Source organism: Pteronotus mesoamericanus, unplaced genomic scaffold (assembly GCF_021234165.1).
Source record: "Pteronotus mesoamericanus isolate MK-2021 breed Mesoamerican mustached bat unplaced genomic scaffold, CSHL_Meso_final contig_78, whole genome shotgun sequence".
NCBI lineage: Eukaryota > Metazoa > Chordata > Mammalia > Chiroptera > Mormoopidae > Pteronotus > Pteronotus mesoamericanus.
This window is the reverse complement of record NW_026555258.1, coordinates 11,328,912-11,348,764: the sequence shown is the minus strand read 5'-3', so window position 1 is coordinate 11,348,764 and position 19,853 is coordinate 11,328,912. Positions and strand designations below refer to the sequence as shown.

Sequence of the window (19,853 nt, the reverse complement as noted above, 5' to 3'; positions counted from 1 at the left end):
GATGTGTATATAGGAGAGTGAATTTGAATGTTGGGGGGAAAAATTTGTATCACTTTTCCTATTGGTAGATATGTTAACTGCAGTCAGCTCTTGATTATCCACAGCTAATACTGTAACTAGCTGACTTCCCAGGTCATTGGACTCTTGATGTGCTCTCACTTATGTGTTCCCTCAATGGACATCCATTGAATGCTTACTGTATGCTAAACCTAGTGCTATAAAAGACACAAATGTGCTTTAAGATGAAAGAATATTTATTACTATTTGCCTGCAGAGACCAGTTTATGCATTTCCGGGCATATTTGCCTTTGGCCCTACTGCCAGTGGTCTTTGGGAGAGAAGCCCAGGATTAGTTGACACTGTTGGTTGTGAGTTGCTTTCTTGAGACATGGTGACTTAGGAGCATTCACTGAAAGAGCATCAGTGTGGGTATGTGCTAGACACCCTGCAGCAGGACATCGAAGGCACTTTGGGATAATAGAGTGTTATATTTGAAGTCAGGAGACTTGGAATTGAACTTGGCCTCTTCCACAACCAGCTGTGCAACTGGGCAAATTATTTAACCTCTATGTGCAACTTTTGTTGTCTCATAAGGTAGTCGTGAAGACGCAGGGAGATAGCATAGGTAAAATGCTTAGTACCGTGTCTGACACACAGTGAAGACTTAATCAAGAGTACCCCTTATCCAGGTTAGCATCATTTCCCTTTGATGGATAATCAGGAGGTGACTGCAAGCTAAATCATGCACGACTTTGATTTCCTGGGCCTTGTAAAATGTTTACGTTTGTTTATTTTTTTTATTCTCTTTGAGCTTGCATTTTTATATTAATAGAGTTTTTTCTGCATGGTTTTTTTTGGTCTGGTATCTACTATCAGACACTGGGGAAAAATAGTGAAAATCACTTAGTGGACCTTTGAAATGAACTTGAAGGATTGGTGTAATAGAAAGGGGACTGGTACTGATAGTTAATGAAATATTTAGCCTCTGCCACTAATCTAATATGTAACTTTGACAAGTCAATTCACCAATCTGGGGTTCAATTTTTTAATTTATAAATTCAGAGACTTAGACTAGATGATTTCTTTTATTGTGGCTCCAAAAATTTCTAAGAATAACTAGAAAGTTGTAATTTTAGTAGAATTACTTTATTAAAAATTTAATATTATATATTTGAATCTAATTGATTGATCTTATTCACATTCCTTATCCTCTGTTACAAAAAATAATATTCTGTGCAGTTAAAACTGGGATGCCATTAGCTAAAATACTACAGCAACAACAATACAGCAGTTAAAACGAAACTCTTACTTTCATCCTTCTCATTTCTCTTCCTGTTCTTTTATAATTAATGTTAAATATCATTTCCATCAATGATTTGAAGCTACCATTAAAATCACAAAGTTAAATAAATTATTTTTAATTATTGGGAAATCAGGAAGAAGGTACTTAATAGACTAGTTACTTAAAAATAATAGATACAGAGTTATTTTCATGTTTGGATAAAGCAAATTTAAATGTTTTTAAAATCTTCATTCATTGTATCCTGAAATAGCAGATAACTTCAAAGGTCTTTTATGTGATCTCTTAAAATAATTTTGTATTTTATTCTTTATAATACTTTAGAATTCTGATAAGATACTCTGACTGATGTGCTCTTTGCTGTGGGGTTTAAAACAATCTAATTATTAGTTATGATTAGAACTTGCCTCATACCATTTTACCTTTATACTGAGACTTACTGATGCTGTATGTTGTCTCATATCAAACTGGACCAATAGCTAAAACAGAAGACCATGGAACTAACGCGAGCATGTCAGAAACAGTATGAACTGGAACAGGAATTGGCCTTTTATAAAATTGATGCTAAATTTGAGCCACTAAATTATTATCCATCAGAGGTGAGTTATTTTAATTTTTTAATCATCTGCCATTAAAGCAAGTTTATAGTGGGGCAGGGGAGGGCAGGCAGTTGGTGGAGACTTTCAAGGGGTTTTATCAATAACCACTCCACTTTCTAGCTATGAGGGCATCAGAAGAGTAAATGTATTTTGGTCGAATCTGAGAATTATTTGGCTCTGTAAGTTAGAGCAGTATCCAAAAGAAGTACCGTATTTTGCTGTGTATAATGCCCACTTTTTTTTGCCCAAATTTTTGAGGGAAAAACAAGGGTGTGTATTATACATGGATATAATGAGTACATACTATGGGTATAATAATCCCTTTTATAATGTGTGCAAAAACGTGGGTGTGCATTATACATGGCAAAATATGGTGAACAGCCCAGAAGGATTCTTACCTACAGCCATATCCATAGCCCAAAGCAGTTTTCTGTTCCTCATATTCCTTACTCAGGAATATGATTGATCATCACCCTTTAATCTAAACTTCCAGAAAAAGTGTACTGCCAGCTTCAGCAGCCATGGAATTGTCATCTGTATGTTGTTTGTTCAGTAACCGCTGGCTGGGTGCAGTATTAGTCAACCATTATTTACACAAATGCCATAAATGTTACTGCAAAAGAGAAACCACTTAATGTCTAAGACCCAGTAATTGTAACCAATATCATTATTTACATAAAAATGCAATTATTAAAATTTATTAAACTGATATTTTACTTATATATCAGGCAGGAAACCAAGATAAGATACCTAAAGTTCTGATTTGAAATATTTAGCAGTGCTAAGAATCATATAACTCTATGTAGACATTTCTTTAATTAATAAATCCAGATTCACTCATCAGGAATAGGAGGAGAAATCCTTTGAGGTCATTTTTTGTTCATTTTGATTCCTTGTTTGTTCTATTTCTTTTCTGGTATATAAGAATAAAAGAATAATATATATTTTTCAACGTATAGTCATGTTGGATTAACATTTAGGCAGTTCTGTGATAAGTTCTTCACTAATAAAATGAATAATGTCATTTGACTGCTTATAAGTTACTTATTAAACCATATGTCTATTAATTTATTTTACTTTTAGTATGTCGAAGTTGATAAAGCCCCAGAGGAAAGTCCCTATATTGGCAAATCCAGATACAAGAGAAATATGTTCGCGAGAGAGAGTTACATTATCGATAAAGCGCAGCCTATAGAGATCAAGAAGATGGAGCCCGATGACGGGGGACAACCTAGAAGTGGGCAGAAGAACTTGAGAGTCCATATGCCACTGGACATAGAACTGGAAGACAAAGAAAGAAAAATAAGTGCAGGTTTAAAAAAGTTATTTTAAATTCTTTAAAAATATAAAAACATCAAATATGTAGGCAAATTGTGTTTTATAATTCTTTTACTTAGCATGCTGAAGGCCTTTATTACATCGTTGTTTACATGAAAAGTCTAAAACAACAGTAGTGATTCATTGAGCAGGTTATAGTTTTTTCTATTATGTTAGAAAATGGAGTTGTTGACAATAATTTGATGAACCTATCCAGAGGATACAAGAATGCTTAAATCTGCCCACAGATCCTTCTCACCATTGGAGCTATATATTCAAAGGCATAATTAGTAATAGTTGAAGCAAGGGAAGTACCACTTTATTACTATGCATGCGGCCGAAACCTAAAGCAGTGCTTTGGATAAGCTGGATCAGAGCACTCCTCTTAGGCTGGAGCCTGAGGCTGGCTTTGACTCCTCACAACCTGTCCCACACTCCGTCTCCTCAACCTTCTCTCCTACCCCACCCCCAAAACATCTAATTCCAGGGATCTTACCACCTCCTGGCAAGTCACAAAGAAGACAATCCAAGAAGGCACTTAGAGACCCTGCTGAATCCACTTTGAATCTACTTTCCTACTCAGCTGCATGGATTGAAAGACAGGGAAGGCAGACTTGTTCATGCATCCCACTAGGAATCATGGCCAGTTGAGGGGCTCTCACTAATCATATTAGCAGCTCATCTTCCCTTGGTTAGTGCTAAATGGAAAACATGGAAGGCCAGTAGAAGTTGACTTGGAGAGGGAAGAAACAGACTGAGTTGTCCACGTCTACATATATACCATATGCCAGGCTCTAGAAGGGGAAAGCAGAAGTAAATCAGACATCTGTACAGACTAGCTTCAAGGAGCTCATCATTTTATAGGAGACAGGGAAGAAGTGAGGGAGAAAAAGAAATTGGTAATTTGAGGTAGAAAGTAATTGATTTGAGATTATTTTAGTTGAGAAAGATTGTTCAGTAGTGAATTTCTTGATATTGAGTCCCATTATAAAACCATTTACCTCTAACACAGGTTTTTTTAAAAAATAACTTGAGCCTAATTATGTAACTTAGTGACATGTAAGTGCATATTTACCAATAAAATCCTTATTCTCTCGAAAGAATTCTTTAGTGTTGGGATCATCAAGTAAAGCCCCTATTATGTTAAGAATTTTACAAATTAAAGGATCAATTAAAGGGGACTAAATGGTAGTGGGGAAAAATGCAATAAAAAAGGATAAATTATAGTTCTATAGCATATCATGAAACTATTCTAGAGATTAATAGAAAAGAAACCATCATAAGAAATTTCTTTTTTTATTCCTGTGATTTATAATTTAATGTAACCTGTAATCTGTAATTTAACTGGAGGGAGGAGGTTATTGTGAAGAAAAACATCTGGTAGAAATTTAAAAATTCAAGATTTTTCTTGTATGTGTCTATGTGCATGGTTTTAAATTTGTAGCACAAACTCGACTCTCAGAACTGCATGATGAAATAGAAAAGGCAGAACATCAAATCTTAAGAGCTACTGAAGAATTTAAACAACTGGAAGAAGCTATACAGCTTAAAAAAGTATGTAAAAGCAAAGCAGCAATGCTAAGAAGTAATGCAAAAAATGAAGTGTTTTCTCCCTTCCTAACCATGTAAAACAATTTTTAAATCAGTATTGCTTAATTAATTACAAAATTAATTAATTTCAGAGTCAAATGAGGTTTTAGCATTTTGAGTTATATTTTCCTTGCAATCATGATGACATCCTATCAGCATTTTATGAAGTGTGTAGAAATAAGTTAATTACAATTTATGTAAAAAGATGTATTTGGTCTACACTTACTATGAAAAGCACCTACATTACTCAGGGAAGTTGCTCTCCAATATATCTCCTAATTTAATTAAGTACTCCCTACTTTTAAGATCCGGGGATCTAGATTAAGAACCAGAATGCATCTCTGCTACAACATAAACATTATGAAACAAGTAGCAGAAATGTAAATGATATAAAATGTGGTGTACGAAAAGAATGAAGTGATATATTCTCAGAAATTACAAAGTGTGTCATGAAGAAGGAAGTAGCTTAAACCGATGATGTAATATAGGAAGAAAATTCAAAAAAGGAAGTATTTTACTTTTCAAGTGTGCAAAAGGTTTTAGTTATTTGTGACTTTTAAATATCAGTATTTCAAAATTATGAGGATAACTGCGTTCATACCATGGTAGATAGAACAAGAATGTAAAGTTGAAATTATAGAATCTTTTTAAAGATACTGTTACTCTCAGTATCTTTACTCAGTAAGATTGTATAGTAACTCGAAATTGATTCCAGTTTATTGGGAGCTTACTATATCGGCAGTTGCTGGGCCCTGAGTAAATGAACAAAGCAGGTGCGTCCCTTCCTCATGGACAGGAAATAGGCAACAAACAAAAAAAGTAAAAAAGAAATGTATAGTTAAACAATTAAAGTTTTGTAGAAAAAATAGAAAATTAGAAGAGGTAATAAAAAGGAAATAATTTAAATTGTGGGGACCCACAAAGGCTTCTCTGAGGAGGTGACATTTAGGCTGAGACCCAAAGGATGAGAGGGAGCTGGTAAATAAGAGTTAGGAGAAAGGTACTGGACTAGGAAGGCGATGGTGAGCGAGGAGAGAAATCGGACTGACTCTGTGTAAAAGTTGGCAGTAGAACTAATTGGGAGGTCTTACAGATGGATTGAAGGTGGGAGATAAGGTAGAGGGATCTATCAAGAATGATTTTAATAATTAAATAAGAATGTTTCATAATAGTACTGGCCAAATTTTATATAGCTAGAGTGATAGAAGTAAATAATGGGCTTTTAAACAAAATGTGCTTGGGAAAAGTAGTTATTTTAAATGAGTAAATATAAATCTAAATTTTTCATTACACTGTGTGCTTGGCATGCTAATAACAAGGGTAAGTACAATATAAAGTAATTTTTAAATATATAAAGTCAGCTACCATTAATGTGGTTATTAATAATTTATCATTTGCTTATACTAGAGTGACAACTTCATTTTTACCTGCTACTAAATTATTAGTTTCCCTAAACTTTTATAAAATAAGATTTTCTACATACAATAAGCATAAAAGTATAAGATATGAATGAAATGCCTAGATAGCTCTTACATTTTATTGCTATTAAGAAAACCCTTTAAATTATAAAAGTTGTTTTCTTTAAATTTGTGAATCAGTGTTGCTGTCCTCTGTTAACTGCATGTTGGGGTGTGGGGAATTAGGTTTCAGAAGCAGAGAAAGACCTGCTTTTCAAGCAGCTGAGTGGTAGGATACAACTTCTAAATAAATTACGCCAAGAAGCTCTGGATCTAGAAGCGCAGAAGGATAAGCAAAAGCAAGAAATTGCTGAAAAGCAGGAGCAGATTAAGGACCTGCAAATGATCCTAGATAGCTTGGATTCTGAAGACCCAAAACATGTGAGTAAATGAAGAGATTTTGGCTTGTTCTATGTGGACTAGAATATCGTTTTATCCAGATATTATGTCTCCTCATTCCTAGCCTCAGAATCCTTTTTGAAATTCTTTTTTAGTTTGTCACACAAATTTGAATTATATATATTTATATATGTATGTGTATAATGTGTGTTACAGATTCATGTGTGTATGTATGTGTACATACACATACTTATATATAAAATACATGTGTATGTGCTTAAAACACCAACAACCAAGGGTCTGAAGAAAGTAGCTTTCTGTAGAAAGAGGGATGCTTAGTATACTTAAATGGTTGAATTTCATTATATTTCAAATCAAGAGAAACCTGCTTCAAGGTGCTCTCTAAACTTCTTACCCTTCCTGTCTCTTTGCCTTATTTTCTTCTTTCTTAAGAGATCGGTAGTAAGATAGGAAACCAGATGTAGGTTTAGAGTCCTTTTTCTACCCCTTCTTTGATCCTTTATGCAAATATTTCACTAAAGCTGTTTGTTGTTTAATAGTGTTTTGTTTTGTCCTTAAAAAGGAGACATTACTCTGGAGTATGTCTTCCTAAAATTTGGCCTGAGGTGATTAGGTAGCTGGATGATCGAATTAAGTTCTTGTCTCTTTCTGTCTCTACCCTGAGAAGTCTTACTAATGGCTTATATTTTAGCCAGTATTTGTACAAGTGGAAGTATTTTCTGCATATTTTAATGGTATACTTTGCATACTAAAGGTGATTTTTAAGGAACTTTAAGATCTCTGGATCAAAAGAAATCATATAATTTAACATGGCAAGAATAATGCATTATAATTGCTATAAGTATATGACAAATTTTTAATTATTCCTTTAAATATTTTAGTAAAATGTTGTAGATATTTTTTGCAGAACAGCTAATTTTGACAAAAGGTGACTTATCATCATAGACTTAGGGTCTTTGCTAACAAAAGCTAAGACAGTATTAAAATTGAAACCAAAAGTAATCTTGATTTTAAATAATTTTTGGTACATAAAAAACTAGCAATTTTAAGTAATGTGTATAATATGGTCAATAAAATCTTTATTGCATTTATTTGTTCATAAGTCTACCACCCCATGTGAGGCCCCTGAGGACAGGAACTGTATCCCCAGGGGCCAACCCTATGTTTATGTGTGTGCGCATCAAGGAAGGCAGGAAGGAGCCAGCTCACAGGCACTGCCCAAAGCTCCTTTGCCGCCCCTTCCAGTTCTTTGACCTACGGGTCTAGTTGAAACCTAGACTGTATGTTCGCTTTCAACAGCGACAGTGATATTCCTGGCAGACATAGAATCTAATGCTCCCTGTATTTACGCAAAGAATGACATTATTGGGAGGAGTTAAATGAGAAGTAGGAATGACATCCAAGTTTTGAAGGTAGCTAGAATCAATCTGTGTTAGTAGGGATGAAACATACAAACCAGATTTAAGATTCTTTTTTAGTATTGTTAAGACTACTAAAGGTACCCTGGTCAGTCTGGCTTGGTTGGTTGGAGCATTGGCCCATAAACCAAAAGGTCATGGGTTCGATTACCTTTGAGGATTCTGACTGATGTTCCTCTCTCACTATTTCCCTTCTCTCTCTCTGGATCAATAGATATATCCTCGGGTGAGAATTTAAAAAAAGAAAAAAACTACTAAAGGTTAGTTCTTAAGGTTACAGCCTTAGTCTGAGCACCAGAGGAATGTCTCTTTTTAACTTGTTCATCAGAGGGAGCATCTTTTTCTATTTTGCACAAAGTCACCTTATTGACTAGTATTGGGCACCCCTTTTTAGGCTACAAATATAAACGTTTTAGCAAAAGGGAAAGAATCAGGAGTGGGGCCCCTGCATATTTTTTTTTCTGTTACTAATTTATTTTTTATTACTCTTTCCTGCATATTTTTTTAACAGATGTAGATTTTTATTCAGTTAACTTTATTATGTAATTAGATGAAGTATTTTTCTGAACTGCAAATGAAATTTAAAAGTAAAAGCTTGGGAGATTAGAAAATAGTATGAGACCAACATATGATGGAAAGCAAGTTTATTAAGTGCCAGCGATGTCTTGCATAGTGCTCCGTTGAAACTGGTGAGGAACTTTATCTCCCTGTAAGACTGGTGACTTTTTTATTCAATTTGCAAAAGATGAGAGTGTGATTTAGAAGGGTTAAATGATTTCCCAAACTCACCCTTTTAGGTAGACGTAGAGCCTCTGCTTGTGCTGCTGCAATGACCCTCTCCCCACAAAGGAATTAAAGGTCTAAAGAGATTAATTATTTTTAAAATCAGCTCCGGGCGCAACCTAAGTCAAGTTTTCAACAAACAGAAGCATTTAACTAGGTTTGAAAAATAAAAGATATTTAAAAATCAAATTCCATTTTAGTTATAAAAATGGCAATAGCTAGAAGCACATATATCACAGAAGCAAATAATGAAGATGGGTTCATATCGCTTTTCCCTGTACGGTAATGCCCTGGAGAAGCAAACCTAACTGTCCCTGCGGTGATTTAGTTATAGTAATCTTTTGCAAAGGGTTTGCATGATTGGCCCTCGCGGGAGCTTCCTGTGTTGTGGGGCCAACAGAGGTTGCTCGTGATTGGACCAGCAGGGCTGTCGCTCACTCTGCCAGGAATGTGGTTCGAAGAGCTGGGAAATGACGGAGGCTTGGAGGAGCTTACAAAAATGTGGCTGTCAGAGAGGGAAGTGCACATAAATTTGAAGACATTAGAAAGTGTTCCGCCCACAATTTCCTTGTTCTCAACGGCTCAGTTTTAACAGAACAAATTCCGAGTTAAGGTAGGATCATTTTCTCTCTGTCTCTACAAAGGACTTGAGGAGGAGGAGTCAGAGATGTAAGTTCCTGTTTTTACAATAATTCTTTTGTGAGCACCACGGTACTGAAAATTGCGGAATCTACTTGTGCATCCATGTGTTTAATGCAAATCACGGGCATATTAAACCATTTTTTTGTCCTGCATGTAAAGAAATTTCAATGAAATTTTTAATGGTGAATTTTAAAGGTTTATTGGTAGAGATATGAATGCAGGAGGTTTTGTTGTTTGTTTTTTTACTCTTTCTTGAACCATAAAAATCCGAAATTTACTTAGAATTTAAGCTATTCTAAGCTTACCTGCAGTTACCTGTTAAGAATAAATTTGGATGGATATTTTGGGAATGTAGAGAGAAGTGTTTTGAAAATCCCATCAAATTTTACCAGTAGTAAACTTAAAGTCTCATGATCAAGCGGCCATTCAATTTGTTCTTTCTTGTCTTTGGAGGCTGCAGACCTCTAAAACTGAAAATTTTTGTTTTTATAATCAGTTGGGTCTTGGAGTTTATTGTTTGGACTGTAATGTAGTACTTTCCCCTGATAACTTGATTTATCGTTCTGTTCCTCCGATGGGGATTGGGGGTGCACACTAGAGCTGGCGAGGGTGTGAGAGGGCACAGATTCTCTGGGGAATTACTTGGTCTCCATATGAACAGTCTCCAAATGATCTGGGCAAGTCACTTGATGAATCTGAGACTCAGTTTTCTCTTGTGTAAAAGGAAGAGTTAGACTATTCCCCGATTGTCAGTTTTTCCCGCCCCCAGCACACCTGAGAAACACAATTCGGTCTTTTCAGCTACTAGTAGCTCCCTAAAGCGACGTCTGTCAGGGTGGGAGAGCGTGCGTGGGTGTGCGAAAGCTCTGTTTTCCTCCAGGGCCCTGTGTAACAGCAGAGGAGTGTGCCTCTGCAGGGCCAGCCCTCCACCCTGAGAATCACCGGGCCAAATGGTGTTGGAGGTCCCGCTGAGCTCCCAGTTTATCGAAATTAAAAACAAAATGTTTAAAATAAACCTGAATTTCAAGTAAGGTTTTATTTCATGTCTCTATTAATTCCATAAGAAACCTTTTTTAAAAGTATGTGTCTTTTATTAAAAATGTATCACTTATTAAAAATTTTTAATGTAAAAAACTCATTAAAAATTTCCTGCAATCCTTCTACCTGGATATAATCCTTGTTAACATTTGGAATATAACTTCCTGAAAGTCTTTTTAAAGAGATATATCTTAATGCAGTTCAAAGAACTCTGAACTCGGCTACATTACCTACTAGCCGTGCCCTTGGAAAAATCACCTAACCTCTTTTATCCTCAATCTGCTCACCTGCAAAATGGAGATCGTTCCCACATCAAGTCGTCATGAGGTTCAAATGAAACCTACTCATGTGAAAACAACACAGGGCCTGACATACTCCATATTGTTACATTTTACTTTCTTGTCTTCATTTTAAAAAGTTAAGGATTATTATTTATAAAAGTTTTTTTTCCCCAATTCAGTGCCATATGAAGGCTCAGAAAAGAGGTAAAGAACAACAGCTTGACATTATGAACAAGCAGTACAAACAACTTGAAAGCCGTTTGGATGAGATACTTTCTAGAATTGCTAAAGAAACTGAAGAGATTAAGGACCTTGAACAACAGCTTACTGAAGGTGAGAATTTAAGTTGATTTAAGAGTAAATGACCCTCAGAGAGGCATTAATCCAGATGATCGCTGAATATGCCTCAGCTGTTAGTACTAGTATTTGATAGAGAAATGTTGACATAATACCCAAAAGCATGTAATAAAGGTAAAATTTTGAAATTTAATTTTGTTGTGTTGATGTCCTCGTGAGTCAGGTCATGATAAACTTGGGCATGTGCTTGCCCTATTCTAAGGCATAAAATCCCTTCAGGAGCAAAGAGCCCATTGCCATCGGGATTCAGTGTCTAGTTATAAGGAGAGTGTGGAGAGAATGTCAGGGTCTACTTTTGCAAGGCAGAATTAAATTGTGACATTGTCATAATAGTGGAAGAGGAAGATGAAAGGTGAGGATATAATGGTAATATAATGTTTTGCCATTATCAGCTGTATGACCTGGAACCAATCATTTCTATCTCAATCATTAGTTGCTGGGAAGATTAAATGAGATTATGTTCATAAAGTGCCTGGCACATAGTAGGTACCTAATATATGGTTAGTTTTTTTTGTTTGTTTGTTTGTTTGTTTTGTCTTCAGGTTTCATGTTTACATTCCTAGTCTTGGATTAGTCTTGTTTGTTGAGTGGTTTTGTTTTGTGTATCTAACAGCAAGAACTCAGTTTTGCGTACATTTTTTTCATTTTATTTGGACATTATTACTTTAAACTTTTTACAGGAAGAATTAAGTATTTTATAAACAATGTCCACTGAATATACAATTTCTATTGTATACTTGCTTATTACTCCTCTACTCTGGATTATAGGGGAAAAACTATCATATCTTGAAAAAGAAAAATAAGATAGTAGGAAATAATTGAAAGCTTAGACTTTCATTCTTAACTGGTAACTAAGGAAACTAACTGCAGTATTATTCATTTATCTTGAAAGCATTTTCTTAATACATTACCTTCCCTTTTTTCCTCTTAGGCCAGATAGCAGCAAATGAAGCCCTGAAGAAGGATTTAGAAGGTGTCATCAGTGGGTTGCAAGAATACCTGGAGACTATCAAAGGCCAGGCAACTCAGGCTCAGAATGAGTGCAGAAAGCTACAGGAGGAGAAAGAGGCATTGCTGCAGAGACTGACCAAGGTTGAGCAGGAGAGGGACCAGCTGGAAATAGTTGCCATAGATGCAGAAAATATGAGGAAGGTATGAATGATTTTGTTTTTTCTTGCCTGTTTTCCCTAACCTCAGAAGTAGGTGATGTCCAAATTAAGTAAGCTAAGCATGTTAGCAACAATGCAATTATAAATATTAGTGGCCAAAAATATTAGTGGCAGTTTAGCCTCGTTTTTTCCTTCAATTGAGATACAGTTGGAATCATTACGGCTTTTTTTACTAAGAATGGAAGGTTATTTTAGCTGAATTTCTATTCCTGAAAGGTCTTATCAAATATCTCTAAAGAATTTGAAATTGTAGCTATTATAAATGTGGTATTAAATGTTCATATTTTGTTATTTGTGTCTAAAAATTAAGTACAACAATTTTTCTTGTTGTCATTGCTTTGTAATTTGAACATTATTTTACAGGTAAGACAGACACAGTGTTGTGTCCTCCTCTACCTGATTCGTTGCCACTTATTTGGAAATTTCACTTGCTCTGTTTTAGTTGTTTAGCAAACTTTGTCATGCATGAGAACCCAGATTCCCAAACCTCATCCTTAATAGAGTTGGCTCTGGAAATTTGAATATATTTTAATACTATGAAATTTCTCAGGTATATAAAAATATCAAAATTAGTGTTTAACACCATGTACTCACAAGTCAGCTTTAGAAATAAAACATTGAAGATATAGTTGAAACCCTCTGTGTTGTACCCCCTTCCATAGGTAAAAAAAAAATCCTGAATATGTTTATTATTTCCCTACATCTCTTTTTATTATATATGTATCCCTTGAAAGCAATATGTAGTATTGTTTATGTAATATTAAGATTTCTATAAAAGGTATGATAGTGTACATACTCTTTGGCTACTTGCTTCCTTCCCTTATTTGTTTTTTATAATTATGCATATTGAATTATGTAGCTCTACTTTATTTTTATTGATATATATAACATCCCATTGTATATACATATCACAAATTTATTGCTTACTTATTCTCCTCTTGGGAGACGTCTGGGTAGTTTTCAGTCTTTTGCTATAATAAATGTTGAAAGTAACATTCTTGTATACATCTCGAGTATGAGAACTACATTCAGAGTGGAGCTGTGAGTCAGAGACTGTCTGCCTCTCCAGCTTCACAAGATATTGTCAAATTATTGTTCGTAGTGATTTTGTCAATTTCTGCTTCCACCAGCAATGTGAGGGCTACCATTACAGCATACATCCTTGCCAACAGCTTAGTGTTATCCAACTTTTATTTTATTTTTTTAAGCTTTTATTTTGAAATAATTTCCAACTTATTGCACTACACCTCTCATTCAGGGTTACCAATTAATATTTTGCCACATTTGCTTTATCTTGCATATATATATAATTTTTATATTATTTTATATAATTTTTCCTAACCATTTGAGAATAAGTTTTAGACATGTTACTCCATGGCTTTTACATATTTCAGCATGTGTTTCCCAAGATCAAAGACATTTTGACACATAAACACAGAATAATGATCAAATTCAGGAAATTTAACATTTTGTCAGACTTGGTTTTTGCCAATCTGCCAAGTTTGAAATGGGAATTTTTTATATGAAAATTTTAAAACTTATAGGAAAGTTGAAAGAAGAGTTTACTGACCATCTGTGTGCTCTCCTAGAATCAACAAATGTTTTGCTCTGTTGTTGTGTCGGGTTTTTTGTTGTTTTTTTTTTGGCTAAGTCATTTAAAAGTTGCAGATATCATAACATCATACTTTCAGTGCACATATCTTAAAAATAAGGACATTTTTCCCTACATCACTATGATACCATTATTATACCTAGAAAAATTAACTATAATTTCATAATGTCATCTAATATCTGAACTATATTCAAATTTTCCCAACTGTGTCAGGAATGTCTTATAGCATGTGTGTGTGTGTGTCTGTGTGGAGTCCAGGCGGTAGTCCTGTAGAATGTCCTACATTATGGATTTGTCTGATTGTTTCTTCATGATATGTTTAACTTGTTCTTCGAATGTCTTATAGTGTGTGTGTGTACGTGTGTGTGGAGTCCAGGCGGTAGTCCTGTAGAGTGTCCTACATTATGGATTTGTCTGATTGTTTCTTCGTGATATGTTTAACTTGTTCTTCTAAGCTTCATATAAAATAGTGTCTTATTTTAACTTCATTTCCCCCTGATTACTGGAGAGGTTGAACACCTTTCATTTGTTTGCCATTCAGTGTTCCCCTTCGGTGAATTCCCTATTCATATTCTTTGTGCATTTTTCTACTGGATTGTCTTTTTCTTAAAGATTTATAGGAATTTTTTATATATTATGGATACTAATCCTTTGTTGATTATATATGGAGTCTGCATTTCAAACAAGTAACCCAAATGATTCAGATTGCCTGATGCTTTTGGGGCCACCCCTCAAGAAATTCTTCTATAGAAGTTCTCATTGTAGGATCCGCCTCTTTAATCCAGAATAGTTTGATCTAATTCTTTAAGGTCCCAAATAAATAGATGCAGGCCGTAATGTTTAGTTATAACAAATAGATGGGCAGAAATGACTCAGAACTGAGGTATGCTAATCAGTATGTACTTATATTCTTGTTAGCACTCATTTAAGTTATTCTGTCATCCTTAATATTAGAGAGTACTCATCCCATTTTGTTCCTTTGGTAAGTGGACCTACTGTGGTTTACTAGAAAGAGGATGGCCTTTGAAGTCAGATATCTCAGTTCATATTCTGACTGTATCGTTTTTTAACTACACAGCCCCATGCCATTTACTTAGCTGTTCATTCTCCTCATCTGTGAAATGGGAATAATATCTTGTCTTACACAGTAATTATGAAGATGCATGAAATAATGAGTGTGAAAACATTTATTCCAAATAGGTTTTAAATTTTATTCTCCTCTCTTTTTTTCTTCTTACCTGTTTAGGCACATGTAAAATATCACACTTTGGAAGACATGTTGGGAGCTTACTGATTTTTCTGGCTACATTTAGTCAGAGTTTTGCTTTCCAGCCTGGATATGCACAGCATGTGTCTTCATGATTTTGCTAATGAACACTTTCTGTGCCAGGCTGGCCAGCAATTGATTTGTTGTGCTCAGGTTACTTATAATGATTTGCAGATGCCTCAGCAGCACAGTGAGGGTTTTGTAGTTAAACATGTCCTGAACCCTTCCAGGAGCTTGCAGAGCTAGAAAGCGCCCTCCAGGAGCAGCATGAGGTGAATGCATCTCTGCAGCAGACCCAGGGAGACCTCAGTGCCTACGAGGTTGAGCTAGAGGCTCAGCTAAAACTACGGGATGCTGAAGCCAACCAGCTCAAGGAAGACTTGGAAAAACTAACAAGGCTCAGCCAGGTAAGGAAGAGCATAAAGCCATCTAGAAACCAAGTAACCTGCAGCCTTAGCAATCTTTAGTATAATATAAGATTAAACACTTTTTAATATAACGTATGTAGAGTAATGGAAAGAGCATGTCTTTTGGAGTCAGACGTTCCAAGTTCAAATACTACCCCTGTGTGAACAAGTTTAAATCACTTCGTGGCTGAGTCTCTAACAAATGCCTCCTCATTTGTAAAATGATGAGGATAAGGGAAGATGCTTTTCATGCTTTTTCATGAAAGCATCTAGGAGTTGGTATTCAATAAATTCTAGTCTTTCTCAAAACAACTTTAAGAGACCTTTAAGTTGATGTTAAATTTTATTTTGTTACCTTGCATTTTGGTTGAATGAAATATCCACTCATTTAAATTATATTTGTAAATTAGAGAAATAGTTATTCATCCAGTAAATACGTATTGATTAGCCATTGAGGGCCACATGTGAATGTTGCAGAAAATGGCATAGACATGGTCACTTCTGAAGCTGACGGTCCAGGAGGTGGAACAGGGGTGGGAGAAAGAAAGGCACGGGGTTCTGTGGTTGGCAGGGGGTGGTCAGGGAAGACTGCCCCACAGAAATGATGGTTCAGCCAAGACTTGAAGGATGAGTAGGAGTCGGCCATGCGTAAGGAGTGGGAGGGAACGGTAAGGGGTAAAAAGGGTGCATGTTGCAGGCATAGAGGTGACAAGAAAGAGCATAGCGTGTTTAAAGTGCTGAACGTCCACATATGCCTCCAGCATACCAGGAGCAAGGAGAGCAGTAGAGAAAGAAGGCGGGAGATAAAGGCGAAGAGGCAGACAGAGGCCGGTTATCGTATATTGTTTACCAGATTGAAAATACAGTTGGTTATTGTCCTGATGGCCAAGGCTGCGGGTTTGAGCCCTTGTTAGGACACTTACAAGAATCAACCAGTGAATGCATGGATAGGTGGAACGACAGGTCGATGTCCCCCACCCCTTCCTCTCTCTAAAAGGTCAATAAAAGAAAAATGAAAGAAATACAGTTTTGTTAAGCTATTAGCCAAATGGGCTGCATCTTCCTCTAGGAGGTCCACCCTGACTTTCTCCACCTGCCTGCTAAAAATCTGGGCTTAGGACTCTGCTTTGGTTTTCCAATAACCTTGTGCTCAGTCAAAGCATTTTATCATGTGTATGGTGATCATTTGTTCATATTGTCCTTCTTTCCCACTAGACTCAGAGCATAGCAAATGCCCAAATTGTATGTGTCTGTTTCTGTTTCCTCAGGGGCTGGAACATGAGGAGGGTCAATATGTTCTAATTGGATGAAAGTAAAATAAGATAGTTTGGATACCAGGAGTTCATGTAAAAAAGCATTCAGATGATTAGAAATGGGAATAAAAATAGGTCTGGCTTATTACAGTAATTGCCTTTGTATTCCTTTACTTATCAGATATCAAACGACCACTTGCCAATTATCAGGATTATGTTTTTCAAGACTAGCAAGTTTTACAAAATTATAGTTGATATGATCAGAGTGCAGAAAATAGGAGATTGGGGGAAAACAATTAAAATAACAGTAAATACATATTTTTAAATAATAGTACACAAAGTTTATAATTTCTAGATGTTATATACTTTCAAATCAATTTCTTTTTTTTAGTTTTAAGCCAGCCCTTAGCTTGAAATTCACTGTCCTTTGTACTTCCATTGTCCTTTTTTTTTCTTATAAGTCTTGACAGCAATACAACAGCCTGGCCCTAGCTGGGTGGCTCAGTTGGTTGGAACATTATCATGTAGACCAAAAGGTCAGGAGTTCAGTCCCCAGTAAGGGAACATACCTAGGTTGTGGATCCAATCCCTGGTCAGGGAACTTCCAGGAGATTGATGTTCCTCTTTCACATCAGTGTTTCTTTCTCTCTCTCTCCCTCCTTCTCTCCCTCCCTTCCTCTCTCCCTAAAAAAATCAATAAAACATATCCTTGGATGAGGATTAAAAATATATATATGTGCACTTTTTTATATATATAAAACATATATACTTAATATATAAGATAATATTTTTATATATAAAATTTATACTTATATTTTTATATATAAAACAGCCTGGCCTTTTCACAGATTTACTTGGTATTGAAGCGGTCACTCCCTTCCTTGGCATTAAGAGTGCCAGGATTGGTCTTCAAACCACGCATTGGCAGTATGGAGCATAACGGATCTCTCTTTGGTATCTACAGGTCTCAGATTAGTACACTTTAGTTATAAGAAATCACTTGTGAGTCTTGGCAATCCAGATTCCTGGGCCCCACCCTAGATATTCTGGTCTATCAAGATATTCTGGTCTATGAGATGAGCCTAGGCTTAGGCATTTTCAACAGGCACACCAAGTGATTTTGATGCAGGTATTTGAGGACCACAGTTTGAGAAATATTGGTCTAAGGGAAAGGAGAGCAGTAATTGTTGGATTAGTCACAGAGCTTTTGAAGGGAGGTACTGGAACCCACCCCTGGAAATTCTGATTTGGTGTATCTGAACTGAGCTGATTTTGATAGTTTCTTTTCTTTAAGTATTAATAGTTTAAGGAGGCAGGTGAAAAAAATTACTTTGGACCTTTAAAGTTGGGAGTACAAACATAAAATTGAGTTGTCATAAAACCATAGCTAGCAAGGGACAGCATTGTATATACATTTCTTTTTGCCTTTTGTTATCATAAGTTATTGCTATTTTGTGTTTGTGGTTTCATATTATTGCTTTCTATGGCAATAGTTAGAACAATTAGCCCTTCAAGCAGAACTTGAGAAGGAAAAGCAAGCCCTCAAGAATGCCCTCGGAAAAGCCCAGTTCTCAGAAGAAAAGGACCAAGAAAATAGTGAACTCCGCGCACAACTTAAACAGCTACAGGTAGAGACTTGTTGATTCATAATATATTCTTACATGGGACACTCAAAGATGTTGACACCTTCAGTTAGCAACTTGTCCATCTGCTCTAACATGTATTAAGCAACTTGAATTTTTAGAAAAAAGAAATTTTGAGTGGGATGGTATCAGAGCCTCTGTTCCCTTGTGAGTCCATTTTTTACTAAAATGTGTATCCTTAATGTTATTATGGTGCAAAGAGAGGGAGGCAGTGACAATAGTAAACAGAATACTGTGTAAACTCATGGGCGAAAGCGGTACCTTGCATTTCTCCTAGAAGCACATGTCACCAGACTGTGCTAAAGTTGTCAGATTGCTTCCTTCTTTGTCCGCTGAACTATCTATCCAGGAATTTAACTAGAGTGGGTCACAGTAGAACTTCTTAACTATAAACAGTTTTATAATCCCTCAGAAAGGATGCTATTAAAAATGCAGTCATTTTATATTGGTGGGGGTTTTCTTTGGCCACGTATTTTTATAGCGATTGTCACAATAATGTGACCAAGAAACTGAAGGAGAAGCAGGGAGTCTGGATTTTCCAGATAAGGAAACTCTCTCAAAAAGGACAGATGTCTGAAAAAACAAGTAGCTGGATCAATACTCAGTTTCTAAATCTGTGAGGTCAGTGCCCGCTTGGCTGACTGAGGTGACAACTCTTACACTTCACCAGAAGTAAAGGGGAGAGTTGCTGTGGTCTGGGAACAGCTTCCAGAAAGTCATGCAGGGAAGTTTGTGACAAATCTGACTAAGCTCACCCAAATTCTCTCTCTTCCTCCAATGCCTTGAATATTATTTCCTCAAAGTTTAAAGAAATCTGAAAACCTAGAATTTAATTTTACTTCTATCAGTTCAGCTTCTGAAGCAAATATAAAAGATGTATATCTTTTCCATTTTTGTATGAGTTGTGTGTGTACTGGGTGTTTATTTGATTATTATTTTTATTTTTACTATGGAAAATTTCAAATAATTATAAAAAAGAATAGTCTTATGACCTTTTATTGATTCAGCTTTAACAATTCTCAGCATTCTGCCATTCTGTTTCAGTTAGCTCACTTTTTTTTCTGGAATATTTTAAGGAAAATCTCATACATCTAAAATATGTTATTTTTTTAAGGCTTTATTTATTTACTTTTAGAGAGGGGAAGGGAGGGAGAAAGCGAGGAAGAGAAACATGAGTATGTGGTTGCCTTTCACATGCTTCCTGCTGGGCACCTGGCCTGCAACCCAGGCATGCGCCCTGACTGGGAATCAAACTGGCAATGCTTTGGTTCACAGGCCGATATTCAGTCCACTCAGTTGCACCAGCCAGGGCTAAAATATATTCTTTAGGAGCCTTCTCCAAAGTAGAAACCGAAGTCAG

The 19,853-nt window shown here is 35.8% G+C and overlaps 1 protein-coding gene across 1 annotated transcript in view; it reads left to right on the top strand.

Annotated features, from left to right (window-relative positions):
- The window catches only part of CNTRL (centriolin), a 73,464-nt gene that overhangs the window by 18,870 nt on the left and 34,741 nt on the right, over window positions 1-19,853 (top strand). Inside the window, exons 9-16 of the mRNA XM_054584462.1 lie at window positions 1,780-1,899; window positions 2,983-3,211; window positions 4,661-4,770; window positions 6,450-6,644; window positions 10,965-11,118; window positions 12,074-12,294; window positions 15,421-15,597; window positions 18,344-18,478. Of these exons, the coding sequence (XP_054440437.1) occupies window positions 1,780-1,899; window positions 2,983-3,211; window positions 4,661-4,770; window positions 6,450-6,644; window positions 10,965-11,118; window positions 12,074-12,294; window positions 15,421-15,597; window positions 18,344-18,478 (1,341 nt within the window). The remainder of the gene's footprint in view (window positions 1-1,779; window positions 1,900-2,982; window positions 3,212-4,660; window positions 4,771-6,449; window positions 6,645-10,964; window positions 11,119-12,073; window positions 12,295-15,420; window positions 15,598-18,343; window positions 18,479-19,853) is intronic.